The 14808-nt window shown below is 43.2% G+C and overlaps 1 protein-coding gene across 6 annotated transcripts in view; it reads right to left on the reverse strand.

Annotated features, from left to right (window-relative positions):
* Positions 1 to 14808, reverse strand: part of fam13c (family with sequence similarity 13 member C) — a 132054-nt gene that overhangs the window by 66626 nt on the left and 50620 nt on the right. For 5 of the 6 annotated variants that reach the window (XM_059653152.1, XM_048550622.2, XM_048550623.2 and 2 more), the window contains exon 2: positions 10641 to 10750. In XM_059653152.1, the coding sequence (XP_059509135.1) occupies positions 10641 to 10750 (110 nt within the window). Of the gene's footprint in view, positions 1 to 10640; positions 10751 to 11046; positions 11145 to 14808 lie in introns of those variants that run through there. The other variant, XM_048550626.2, reaches the window with a different exon arrangement.

The following is a 14808-nucleotide window of genomic DNA, read 5'->3' on the forward strand; positions in this document are numbered from 1 at the left end:
CATCAAAACAGCTGATAATGCCATCTTTAGCCAACCTCCTGGCTGTTTAATCAGTTCCGTCATTTGCAGATTGTTTTATATTGCAGAATATTGCACAGTGCAGACCTGATCAACTGTTGAGAATAGCATTTGGACCCTTAAACATTTGAAATACGAACAACCATGGTCTACACTTTATGCAGGACACCAGAGAGGTGGGCCAACATAAAATGATGCCAGAGATCCTTTGGGTGTGAGATGGATGGGTGAGAAATGTGACATGTTCCAGCTTCAACACTTACAGCCCACTGATAGATACCTATCATCCTCACTTTTGATTCCCTCCCTCACCTCTACCTCCTCAGGACCCACACCCACCCATCACTGAGCCTCTCAGATTTCTCAGCCTCTAGGCAGGTTCATTTGCCCTGCCAGTGGCACTGACAGTCAACAGAGAGCTTCCAGGCTTCCAACTAGCCAGCATCTCCCAAGGGCTGAATTTCCACCCAGGATGCGAAATCCCAGGATGGGCCTGGGATGTGCCTGAGTGCCACTTCATAAAATGGGTTTGCGCCTCACTGCCTCTTCCTGGGGCTCTCCTTTTCCCTCTCCAGCAAATGGACAAGACCCTCACACCACCCCTTCCCTCCAATCACTGAGATAAAACTACGCCCCTTGTTTTTATTCTGTAACAGCCTCACATCCCCCATTGCACTAAATTCCCTCGCTCACCAAGTCTCGAATTCAGTAATTAACCTCTGTATTCACACAAGCAATAATTCCAAAGATCAAAGTCAGTACTGCTGACAGTAATTACTAATTTTAACTAATTAAATAACAGTGTCACTGTGACTCACAGTTAGCTTGTTTGCCACTGACTAACACTGCAAAGGAAACTATAAGTTATGGTTAAAGTTAAGCTCAAACTAAAGGCAAAGTTTAACAAAGCTTCAGGAATAGATCAACCCTGAAAATCCTTAAAACTTCCTCACTCACCAGCTTTCCCAAGTGCAGAAGCAGCGTCACAGAAAACTATGAGACATTGCACAACACACAAGCAAAAGGTTTGTTATTGTGCATTTAATTCCACTTTGGGGACTCTAGCTGGGAACATGGGCAAACAAACTGCGAGGCACCCTCCTGGCTACAAAGACAGTTCTGCATATCAAAAAGTTTGAGGGTTTCTCTAGACTTGAAGGAAAGGAGACCTGACAAGATTCAATGGTTTTGTGCTCAACATCTTACATCACTGAGGCAGCAGTCAACATGTCAGCATTAGGTCTCACCACCTGGTCAATTAAGTTGAAGCTCTTAAAGGAAAGATCTAAACAGTAAAACTCTGATTTCTTCAAAATGATTATGGGCTCCAAATTCCAAGACCAGAAGTGAGGCAAGACCTCTCCTGGTTCCTCCCTCATGACAAATCTCACTTGGAAGAGCGTGTTGGTCAGCTTTCTGAGCTGTCGTGTTCTCTGGGGCAGCTGCCAGTGATAATCAGATGATGGCTACTTCACCAGTACAGGGAAAGGAGACAGAGTCTGCTGTTTAAGGTGGGCATCCTCAGTCTGTACACGAAGGGGTCTCACTAACACTGACCTGGGACCTGTACATTGTTTTCTACACAATCCCAGCTGATAGACTTCTCTTCGCTGCCTGCTGTTATTCGGCTCCTGCTTAATGAATCATTCTACTGGTCACTTAATCATTTCTGCCCCTGATTCCGCTAACTTATTGCAGACCTTTATTTGGACGGTGCAAAGTACAGTAACCTGCAGTTGGAACTGCTTGACTGAAATAATCAGATCCGGACGGATTTTAAACTTTAATTTATATTCACTGCCTGGCTTGTTTATATTTTACAGAGGAAGCTTAGCAAATGATTTGTGAAGTCCATGTTGTATGACGATGCATGGGTCTGAAAGGGTCACTGCTGATGGGTGCATTAAGCTGCATCCAATATGATGATGATGACAGTAACTCGTCCGGGGTTTGGTGAGCGTGGGTAGTGGAGGTCAGTTTTAGAGATCTCAAAGGAGCAAGGCCTCATATCAGGGGTTAGGAGCAGCACTGTGACTCACTAGTTAGCACTGCTACCTCACAGCACCAAGGACCATGGTTTGAATCCGCCCTCAGGCAGCTGTCTGTGTGGAGTTTGCACATTCTCCCTGTGTCTGTGTGGGTTTCCTCTGGTTTCCTCCAGGTTAGGGTGGATTGCCCATGCTAGATTGCCCATAGTATCCAGTGATTTGTAGGTTAGGTGAATTGGCCATGGGAAATAGAGGGATAGAGTAGGGGGTGCGTCTGGGTAGGAGTGATAATGGGAACTGCAGATGCTGGAGAATCCAAGATAATGAAATGTAAGGCTGGATGAACACAGCAGGCCCAGCAGCATCTCAGGAACACAAAAGCTGATGTTTCGGGCCTAGACCCTTCATCAGAGATGGGTCTGGGCCTGCTGTGTTCATCCAGCCTTACATTTCATTATCTTGGGGTCTGGGTAGGATGTTGTTTGGAGCGTTGGTGTGGACACGATGGGCTGAATGGCCTGTTTCCATATCGTCAGGATTGAGTAACAACATCTATCATATTGGCATGAATTGCAACTGGTTGCTATCATTCAATAAACAACCTATTGTTTGGGATGAAAACTTTTTCTCAACAGACTACCCGCTGGCTTTCCTCCAGCACACTAGATAAAGCAGAGCTTGTCGATCCCAACCAAGGCAAACAATGGTAGCAGCACATCTACCAGGTAGATATTATCTCACCATGAGCAGTGGTGACGATCCATCATACAAGTGTATATATAATTCCAAGTAGCAAAATGTCAAGACTGAGACTGAAAGCCATGGTTTTGTCTGTTTTTTTTCTGACCATGGTAACCCACAGGCTCTAGAAACCCTTCACAGTAATCTGAAGATGTGCTGCCTTATATCTATATATCCACAGGACAGAACCTCAGCACCGTATTGAAGGGGCCACTCAAGTTATATGCATCTTCCAATTAGTAGCAAAAGCCATCAATCTTTATCCAGATGCCAATCATTTTCAAAGTTATGCAACACCACAAAGAAACCAGCTGTTGAATTTTGAAACACAAAATAATCAGGAAAGAGCAGGTCAAGTTAATTTGTCATAAAAACAGAAAATGCTGGAGAAACTAAGCAACATCTGTGGACAGATGAACAGTGTTCATTAATCAAATTTGATATGATTCTTCTTCATAACTTAGTATTTTGCTTTCATTATAAGCTAATACAATCGATTTGTGCTAAAGAGATACACGTGTATTGCAACAGATGTAAAGGCAATGGACTGTGGGAGGATGAGAGAAGTTTGATGTCTACAATCTAGGAAAGGTGGTTAAAATGTAGCATCAGTGATCATCAGGAAGATTCAGTGATGTATGGGCAAGTTTAAACCAGAATTCCTTTGGTTAAACAAGGCAAAGTAAATATGAGCTTAGTTAAGGGGAAAGTAAAGACAAAAAAAATTCATTAGATGCCATCCAAATGTGTGACAGATGTTTGAAATGAAGTGCAGAGTAATGCATTGGCTAAGATGCCAAGGGAAGACAAAATAGATAATTAGGAAAGTTTGATGTTAACTTGGGCAATTGGCAACACAGCTCTGGGCATGGTCACTGAACTGACAGGCATCAGGCTGGGTAGTTTGGTTTGATTGGTGCCAGGCTGGCCAAATTGTTTGATAACATTTACACAAAAGTAAGCTGTTGCTGCTGTGATGGAGTGTGTCCTGCTCAGTGGCAGCAAATTTAGCTCTCAGTTCAGAAGTGGTTCTGTTCAAATCCTCTGTTCAAACTCCAAACATTACAATAGTCGTGGAAAAGGATAGGTACATACAGCAGGGTAAGGTTTATAATTGGGGGAAGGATCGTTACAATTTTGTTGGGCAAGAACTGGGTAACATAAAATGGGAACAGATGCTGTCAGGGAAGAGCACTATTGAAATGTGAAGATTGTTTAAGGAATGCATACTGCATGGGCTCGATATGTTTGTCCCTAGCAGGCAGGGAAGATGCAGTCGAGTGAGGGAGCCTTGGTTCTTGAGAGAGGTTGAATGACTAGCTAAGAGGAAGAAGGATGCTCATGTAAAGTTTAGGAAACAAGGAACGGAAAAGGGTCTAGAGGTATAGCCAGGAAGGAACTGAGGAAAGGGCTTTGGAGTTCTCTAAGGGGACATGAGAAAACCTTGGCAGATAGGATCAAGGAAAACTCCAAGGCTTTTTACACATATGTGAAGAATAAGAGAATGGCCAGAGTAGGGGTAGGGCCGATCAAGGATTGTAAAGGAAAATTGTGTACGAGACTAAAGAGATAGGAGACGTCCTTAATGAATATTTTTCTTTGGTATTCACAACTGACAGGAACCTAGTTGTAGAGGAGAACAGTGTGAAACAGGCCGGTAGGCTAGAGGAGGTTGATTTTAACAAGGAAAATGTACTAGGAACTATGAGGAACTTGAAGATAGATAAATCCCGTGGGCCTGGTGGGATTTATCCAAGGATTCTATGGGAAGCCAGGGAAGACATCACCTGTGGCAATGATCTTTTCGTCCTCACTGTCCATGGGTATGGTGCCAGAAGATTGGAGAAAGGCAAACATCATTCCCTTGTTCAAAAAGGGGAATAAGGATAACCCCAGAAATTACAGGCCAGTTAGTCTTACATCAGTGGTGGGCAATTTATTGGAAAGGGCTCTGAGAGACAGGATTTATGATCATTTGGAAAAGCACAGTTTGATTCGTGATAGTCAGCATGGATTTGTAAAGGGTAAATCATGCCTCACAAACCTTATTGAATTCTTTGAAAAGGTGACCAAACACGTGGATGAAGATAGAGTAGTGGATATGCTATGCACGGATTTAAGTAAGGAGTTTGATAAGGTTCCCCATGGTAGGATCATGCAGAAAGTTAGGAGGCATGGGATAGGGAGAAATGTGGCAGATTGGATTCAAAATTGGCTGGCCTTTAGAAGACAAAGGGTGGTAGTGGACAGAAAATATTCAACATGGTACTCAGTTACGAGTGGTGTACCACAAGGATCTGTCCTGGGTCCTTTCTATTTGTGATTTTTGTAAACGACTTGGATGAAGGAGTGGAAGGGTGGATTAGCAAGTTCACGGACGATACGAAGGTGGGTCAGGTTGTGGACAGTGTGGAGGGCTGTTCTAGGTTACAGAAGGACATTGATAGGACGCAGAGCTGGGCTGAGAAGTGGTAGATGGCGTTTAACACTGATTATTGATTAATTTTGGAAGGACAAACTTGAAAGCAGAATATAGGGTTAACAGAAAGATTCTTGGCACTGCGGAGGAGCAGAGGGCTGTCAGGGTTCATGTCCACAGCTCCCTGAAAGCAGCCACCCAGGTGGATAGAGTTGTTAAGAAGGCATATGGTGTGTTAGCTTTCATTAACAGAGTTCAAGAGCAGTGAAGTTATGCTCCAGCTATACAAAAGCCTGGTTCGGCCACATCTGGAGTATCGTGTCCAGTTCTGGTCGCCTCATTACAGGAAAGATGTGGAAGCGTTGGAAAAGGTGTAGAGGAGATTTACCAGGATGTTGCCTATAATGGACAGAAGGTCTTCCGAGGAAAGTTTGAGAGAGCTCAGGCTCAGCTTAGAACGACGAAGAATGAGAGGTGACTTGATAGAGGTGTGTAAAATGATCAGAGGTATAGATAGAGTGGACAGCCAGAGACTTTTTCCTCGGGTGGAGGTAGCTATTATGAGGGGGCTTAGTTTTAAAGTGAGTGGCGGTAGATATAGGGGAGACGTCAGAGGTAGGTTCTTACCTCAGAAAGTGGTCGGGACATGGAATGCATTGCCGGAGAGGGTAGTGGAGTCGGCCTCGTTAGGGGCATTTAAGCGGCTATTAGACAGGCATATGGATGATAACATAAGGCAGGGGTGGAGGTTAGATAGACCTTGGGTTTAGGGTAAAAGTTCGGCACAACATTGTGGGCCGAAGGGCCTGTACCGTGCTGTACTGTCCTATGATCTATGATCTATGATTTGACCTCATTACCTGGTTCAATGGTCCAGTACAACACTGTGCAAATACCATTGTGTCAGAGCTGCTACCTTTCAGAAAGGGCCCGATTATCATTTTGAAGTGGGTGTAAATAACACAGGACACCATGTTGAAGAACAGCAGAGCAGTTCCCAATTGTGGTGTGGGTAATATTTATTGCTCAGCCGACATCACAAGCAGATTATCCAGTCATTGAAACTTGATCTGCTGCAATTAAGTAGAATTATAGAATCCCTGCAATGCAGATAGAGGCCATTCAGCCCATACAGTCTGCACTGACCCTCCAGACAGCATCGCACCCAGACCCATAACCCTACATTTCCCATGGCTAATCCACCTAGTCTGCACATCTCTGGAAACTACGGCCAATTTAGCATGGCCAATCCACCTAACCTGCACATTTTTGGGCCTCTGGGAGGAAACCCAGACAGACACAGGGAGAATGTGCAAATTCCAGATGGACAGTCACCTGAGGGTGTACTTGAACCTGGGTCCCTCGTGCTATAAGGCAGCAGTGCTCACCACTGAGCCACTGTGACACCCTAAGTACTTTTGAAGTGTGGCTATTGATATAAATGTAGGAAACACGTAGATAATGGAATGGTGAAGTTTCAATGAGGCAAATTACTAGATTGTATCTTTCTGTTTTTTTTTGCAAACAATGTGGAAAATTGCCCAGCTGCCAACTGTAAACAAAAAGCAGGACAAATCCAAACTGGCCAATTACCACCTCCTCAGTCTACTCTTGATCATCAGGAAAATGATGGAAGGTGTCAGTAACAGCGCTATTAAGCAGCACCTGCTCAGCAATAACCTGCTCAGTGACGCCCAGTCTGGGTTCTGCCAGGGCCACTCAGCTCCTGACGTCATTACAGCCCTTCATTCAAACATGGACAAAAGAGCTGAATTCCAGAGGTGAGGTGAGAGTGACAGCCCTTGACATCAAGGCTGCATTCAACCAAGTGTGGCACCAAGGAACCTTGGCAAAACTAGAGTCAGTGGGAATTGGGGGAAAACTCTCTGCTGTCTGGAGTCATTCCTCGCACTTAGGAAGATGGTACAGTTATTGAAGGCCAGTCATCTCTTCTCCAGGAAATCTCTGCAGGAGTTCCTCAGGGTGGTATCCTTGGCTCAACCATCTTCAGCTGCTTCATCAGTGACCTGTCCTCCATCATAATGTTAGAAGTGGGCATGTTCACTGATGACTGCACAATGGTTAGCACCATTTGCGATACCTCAGATTCTGAGACAGCCCATGTCCAAATGCAATAGGATCTGAACAATATCTAGCAATCCCTTTGATATTTAATAGCGTCTGAATTACTGAATTCCTAACAATTAATTGGGGTTTCCATTGATCAGAAACTGAATTGGACTCTTCAGATAACTACTGTCATGACAAGTGTAGGTCACAGACTAAGAACTCTGCAATAAGTAACCCACCTCCTCACTCCCCAGAGCCTGTCCTCTATCTACAAGGCACAAGTCAGTACTGTGCTGGAATAATCCCCACTTATCTGGATGAGTACAGCTCGAAAAGCTTGACATTATCCTGGACAAAGTGGCCGAAATGATTGGCACCACATCCAGAAATATCCCACTACCTTCACCATTGATGCTGCAATGTGTATCATTGACAAGATGCACTGCAGAAATTCACCGAAGCTCCTCAGACAGCACCTTCCAAACCTACAACCTTTTCCATCTACAAGGGGAGCTGAGACCTGGGGATACTACCACCTGCAAGTTGCCTTCCAAGTCATTCACCATCCTGACTTGGAAATACATTGCCAACCCTTCAATGTCACTGGGTCAAAATCCTGGACTTCCCTTCACAAAAGAGGATCTACCTACAGCACGTGAGCTGCAGTGGTTCAAATAGAAAACTCACCATCACCTTGTCTTGAAGGCAACTGGGGATGGGCAATACATGCTGACTGGCCAGTGACGTCCAAATACCACGAATTAGTAAAGTAGAATCACAAGCAGATTACCCAGTCATGTATCTCATTGCTAGTTGACCCTGTTGTTGGCCATGTGTCCGACAATGACTGTTTCCAAAGTATTTACTCAGCTGTAAGGTATTTTGATATGTCCCGAGATTATGATGTGTTGTATAAGTGTGGACCTCTCTTTGCAGTTAGGTGATATTCATATGCCATTCGCCTATCCAATCCAAACATCTATTTAATTCGTAAAAGTGAGATTCTGTTTTTCTCAGTGTTCAGGTCACACTGCCACTGAAAGATCAATTCTTAAGCACCGTTAATGCAAATAAACGTTTGAATCCTGGTTTGTGTTGTTACGAATGAATTAATGGCAGACACTGGGTTGTAAAAGGCAGTGCAAAACTGTTTCTTTGTCATGGCACAGAGTTATTGTTAGTGGCATTAAGTGTGAGCCAGCTGAAGTAAGCGATGCATCATGCAAGCTTAGACCTTCAAAAATGTATTGCCATTTTTCTTCAACACTCTAATGTACATAATTTATTTATCTGTGGGGACTGGAAATCAGATTGTTCCCAGAAGTATCAGTTAATGCTTCACAAGAGAACATTTGAATAGTTCGTCATGACCCTAGACTATAATTGAGGCTCTGTGACACATAAATGGGAAAATCAATATTTACAGGAAATAACTGAATGCGAAAATATGCACCCATGACTGGCATTTGAATATTTTACTTAACGTTTTATTAAAAAGAAATTAAGTGTGGACACGCCCGAATCTTGACAGGTTGACTGAGAATCGATAGCATCAGATGCCATTCAGGTTACCGGGCCTGTGCTAGCTCTTCAGGAGTGTTAAAATGGAAATTGCTGGAAAAGTTCAGCAGGTCTGGGGAAACAAATCAGAGTTAATGTTTTGGGTCAAGTGACCCTTTCTTGGTTTTTCTGCAGAAGGGCTGTCTGATTAGTGCTACACCACTGCTCATCCATTATAGTCCAACAACCTTTTACCACTCCAGTAATTGTCCATTGTAAGTGCCGCATTCCCCTGATGCCATTAGGGAAGTCAGTCACAAACTGACCATCCTTTTAAAAAGCTGCCCCACAAAGTTAATACAGGGTGGCTGGCCTCATCAATCAGAGCGATGAAGAGTTCCCTGACGCAATGGGAGAAAGATCTGTCTGGCGAGCAGACCAACCAGCCTTTTGCCCTTTCAGTCCCTGTAGCAACAGTCATGGGCTCGACTGGGACAGTGAACACTCCCATAAAGGTGACAAACTTGGTTCAGTCCCGGGAATTTTTAGACATGGAGGGATCAGACATTCTGAAGTTCCAAAACCATCTGAAGCAAATGGAGGGACTTTGTTGCCATTTGCTGCACAACTTCACTACCCAACGTCATCCCTTGCACAAGATCTAGAGAGGTTTTCTTTGTACTGCAGAGTCCATTGAGCAAAGTGCAAGCTCCAAGACGCAGATACCCCTAAAAACAACTCCAGGAATCCTCCCCTGTGTTGATGTTTTTGATTTTAGCTTCTCATGCTTTGTCTCTCTCATTAAGGGGAACAATTCACATGGAAAGGCATCATTTTACTGCACTTACATGCCCTTTCTGGTGGGAGTGATATATTCTGTGAATCACGAATCATCATGAGTTGATGGCCAATTTGCAGAGCTCCTGAAAAGTATGTCTTGCTGTAAGTCCACCCCCATGAGTCATGTCTTGCACATTAATTGGCCATTAAACTCATCATAGAAAATCAAGTCCTTTAATAACTGGTAATAGCAGTAAATCATCTGATCAAAAAATGAACAATTAGAAACATGAAAATCTTGAAACTATCACTTTTTGCGATTTTATTTAATGTTTTTGTCTTTTCTCTTACTGTCCTTCTTCTTCCCCCTCTCTTTTCCTGTTTCTCTACCTGAGTGACACTAATGTACTCCAATTGTCAGCCCTTTCTCTATTTGCTCTTAACCTTTGTTTCTTTAATCCTTTGATTTGGACCATCCATCCCTTTGTTCACTTGAGTTCAAATGTCAGGTGGCCATCACCATACAGTGGCCAACTTGTGTTTCCAGTAAGCTACAGCACAAAGTCAGATTCCAGTATGAATGTTGCAACAACAAATCTAATTAAGCCAATTCCCAGCAAATGTTGGCATGATATACTTTTGAAGATTAAGCCGATGAGTAACACAAAAGTGCATACTTGTTTTAAAATATAGCAGCTTCAGGAAACAGTCTGAAGCAATCTCAGACAAGAGAGCTTGCCTTACTACATACTGTTCAGACATTGCAACCTCTGTACGTTTGCACGAAGTTGAGCAAACAAAGCATTTGTGTGGATGCAAATTTAGCTAAGTTCAGATGGAAACCTTAATCAAAGTCTGACATTTTCCTTGGAATATACTGTACAGCCCATAATGTCAGGAATATTATTGATATGCATTTATATACTTGCATAATCTGTACAGTCCATAATGTCAGGACATACACACACACACAAATAATATATACATAAAATACACACATATATAGTAGATATGGTATTTACACACATTGTACTACACATACCACAACATTAATGGCAGCAGGAATTTATTTTTATATGCAATTTGACAGGCATATTTGTTTGCCTCAAGGGCTGTGAATGTACCTAATGCAACACTCTCCTTGCTTCAGTATAGACGCTTCAGTGTGTCTGGTATTTGCTGCTTCTGCGCTCCCTCTTCTGTCTGCCACTGAAGAAGATCGTCTCTCCATCATCTGCAGAAAGAAAGGGGCAAAACTTTAACACCTTCTGTACCAAACTCCATAGGTTCGTCTCATATGCAGTGCAGCTTTCAAGTGCTATTTCCAAATGCACAGACGCATAGTTGCTGGCCTTCTTGCTTTATTTAACATGTATTTAACACGGAATATCGGCTAAAACTGTTAAACTGCCCCTACCCTATTCGGAATAAATAGGGGCTAAACCAACCCATTCTGCCACATTTGTTTAAACCTGAAATTCTTCAGGAAACTAAAAACACCTTTACTTACCATTTAAATTAATCACTTACTTCAGCTCAGATTGTCTTGCTCTTCTGATTAGAGTGGTGTGCAAAAGACACACCAATACTATTGTGTCTGGCTCGATTTGTTTGGCTGATTGATTGATTAAGTGCTTTTCTGCTGTGTCATGTAGCTGTCTGCACGGTCATACACAACGGGGAAGCTGCTGCGTTTGTCATCTCTGGTCCACAGTTCTGCAATTCTAATTACTAAGCTGCAGGGCACCAGAGTCCTTTCCTACACGTCCATCAAATTCCACAATTCAAAGCCAGTCTTCCCACCTCACATTCCTGACAGCTGAAGTTATTCAAATGATCTCAGCCCTAAACACAGCTTAGTTTGTTCACTAAGTGTTGCAGAAATTGATTGGATTTGATTTGTTATTGCCGAATGTACTGAAACACAGCGCAAAGAATTGTATTGCATTCTACCCAGACAAATCATATCTTACATTAGTACATCAGTGTAATAGAACAGAATATAGTGCAGAATATAGTGTTACAGCTACAGAGAAGGTGCAGAGAGAGATCAACTCTAATATATGAGAGGGCCATTCATAAGTTTGATAACGGCAGGGAAGAAGCTGTCCTCGAATCTGTTGGAAAATAGAAGAAGTTGCTGGAAAAGCTCAGGGGTCCAGTGACCCTTCCTCTGTTCTGAGGAAGGGTCACCTTACCCAAAACGTTAACTCTGTTTTCTCCTTCACTGATGCTGCCAGACCTGCTGAGCTTTTCCAGCAACTTCTGTTTTTGTTCCTGATTTGCAGCGTCCACAGCTGTTTCGGTTTTCCTCACATCTGTTGGTATGTGCTACCAAATTTGAGTATTGTCTGCCCAATGGAAGAGAGCATAACCAGAATGGGAGGGGTCTTTGCTTGTTTTGGCTGCTTCCCAAATGCAGCAGGAAGCATAGGTGGTGTCAATGGATGGAAGACTGATTTGTGTGGTGGACTGGGCTGTGTTCACAACTCTCTGTAATTTCTTGATGGTTCATGAAAAAAACTCATCTAATTACCATGTACACCAGTCTTACTCCATTAAAGAAGACAAATCTGAGAGGGGCATTCTAGTAGGGGAACATTTGTTATGATTACTTTTTCATAGATACATATAAAGGGACCGTGTATGGACCAGCACCTTTATGTAAGAAAAAGGCTTGTGCGCTAGAATGACCTCTTGAGGTAAATTATGCCGGTAATGCCCTTTAGTGCATTCTTCAGATTCAGTGGGAAGAGCAGTGTACACGCGAGCGTCCTTGGCATGGAGGTGCCGGTGTTGAACTCGGGTGGACAAATTCAGTAGGCACACGACACCAGGTTACAGCCCAACAGGTTTATTTGAAATCACAAGCTTTCAGAGCGCTGCTCCTTTGTCAGGTGAACTCTGAGAATCTCTGAGGCTTTCCTTGTGACTGACCTATCCCCTCTCTACCTCCCCACCTATACTCTCCTCTCCACCTATCTTCTTTTCTCTCCATCTTCGGTCCGCCTCCCCCGCTCTCCCTATTTATTCCAGAACCCTCTCCCCGTCCCCCTCTCTGATGAAGGGTCTAGGCCTGAAACGTCAGCTTTTGTGCTCCCGAGATGCTGCTTGGCCTGCTGTGTTCATCCAGCTCCACATTTTGTTATCTTGGATTCTCCAGCATCTGCAGTTCCCATTATCCCCGAACCTCACTACCAGTCACCCAAAATGCCAACAACTTATCCATCAAACTGCAAGCTTGTAGTTCGAAGCCAAACACCATAACATTGAGGCTGAGCAGCAGCAGCAGAGATGGAAATGGAGGAAAGTCCTGCTCTCTGGGCCCCACTGCCTCATGGGACATCCTGCCCCAACATGCCCAAAGATCTCAGGGTCAAGATGGAGCTGTTCAGTCAGTCAAAGAACCCTGGCAGAAAGCTGGACCTCAAGTAGAAATTAACCTCAAACAAGGGGATTCAGCCAACCATAAAGATAGATTGGATGTAGATTTGATAATGGAGCTAAAAATAGAAATTGCTGGAAAATCTCAGCAGGTCTGGCAGCATCTGTGGAGGGAAATAAGTGTTAATGTTTCGGGTTGAGTGACCCTTCCTCAGAACAGCTTTATTTTGGTTTTATTTGATAATGGAGCATCTGATTATGGATTTCAATATTTTCTTCATGTGCAGCAAACTTCGTTTTAACCAGAACCTTAAATGAACTGGCACTCTTGATAAATGGGAAAAAATTATTTGGCTGAAATAGCAAAAATTAACTATGCTATTGTGATCTCTGAGTAGTCAATTGAGAGTGCCAGTGAGAAGGTTATCTGCAGATAAGTTTTATTTAAGACTAAGTTGCATTATGATTTAAGAATTTATGCAGTGAATAAAATATAACAGCAGTGTGTATGCCTGCTTTTCTAATCAACCTGTTCAGAGGTGTTATTACACACCTGTGGAGCAGGTGGGACTTGAACCTGGATCACCTGGTTGAGGGGTAGGTGCCACAAGAGGGCCCCCATCCTGAGTAAGTGTTTTTACATTGTTTAATGTGGACCTCTTGGTCAACCAAAACATTTGATCAACCAGCTCACTCCTGGTCCCATTGGTGCTCATTAATAACATGTTTGCTGTATTTATTTTGTGATTTAACTTTGTAAATATAAATTGGCTGTTACTATGCAAGGTTGACTTGACTCCAAACAAAGAGTTTCAACTGCTATGCCACAAACTTCAGATTTAAGAACACAAGAACATAAGAATTAGGAGCAGGGGTAGGCCATTCGGCCCTTCCAGCCTGCTCCGCCATTCAATAAGATCATGGCTGATCTTTTCGTGGACTCAGATCCACTTACCCACATTCTCACTGTATCCCTTAATTCCGTTATTGTTCAAAAAAATCTACCCTAGCTTTAAAAACGTTTACTGAAGTAGTGTCAAATACTTCACTGGGCAAGGAATTCCACAGATTAACAACCCTGTAAGTGAAGAAGTTCCTTCCCAATTCAGTCCTAAATCTGCTCCCTCTAATCTTGAGGCTATGCCCTCTTGTCCTAGCTTCACCTGCCAGTGGGAATGTCCTCTCTACTTCTATCTCATCTATTCCCTTCATAATGTTTCTATAAGATCCCCCCTCAATCTTCTGAACTTACACCCATTCAGATGCAATCAAATATCGGAATTTGATATCCTTTATTTCAACTGTACAAAAATGTAAATGTGCTGCTGGGAGATAAGCAAACTGATACTTCATGCCATGAAATAAGACTTGGGGTCCCATTTCTTCTCAAGCTCACTTCCAGGTGAACAAGTCATAGCTTCTGTTGAATGCTTCAGCATTTAGTTAACACTTTTCACAGCTGTGGGATGTTCCAAAACATTTTACAGTCAATTAATTGTTCTTGAAGTGTAGTCACTATTGTGAAGGGGAAATGCAGCAGTGTGCTGACAGCAAACTCCCTTAGATTGTGTAGATTCTTGTGTAGATATATTTACAGATTGTACACTCCAAGATCTGAATGCGCAATATTCTGTCTCGGATGTGAACCACTTAGCCAAGGCTCATTCAGAGACTGGAGAGGCTTTCCACTGAACTGACTTGACGAAAACCGCTCTCTTGTGGAGTGCAATTCCCAGTGGCTCAGTCAGAAACTAACTGAAAGCGAGAGTGCGCTTGTTCAGAGGGAGATTGCTTTCCCTTCTAACCCTCTGCACATCAAAGGTCTAGGAATTGTGTTTTTTTCACTGATATGAGTTACTGGCTAGGTTCCAGAATCTTAAAAGGCCTCCTTGTTTGTTCCTCGCATCT

The sequence above is a fragment of the Stegostoma tigrinum genome, chromosome 20 (genome assembly GCF_030684315.1).
Source record: "Stegostoma tigrinum isolate sSteTig4 chromosome 20, sSteTig4.hap1, whole genome shotgun sequence".
NCBI lineage: Eukaryota > Metazoa > Chordata > Chondrichthyes > Orectolobiformes > Stegostomatidae > Stegostoma > Stegostoma tigrinum.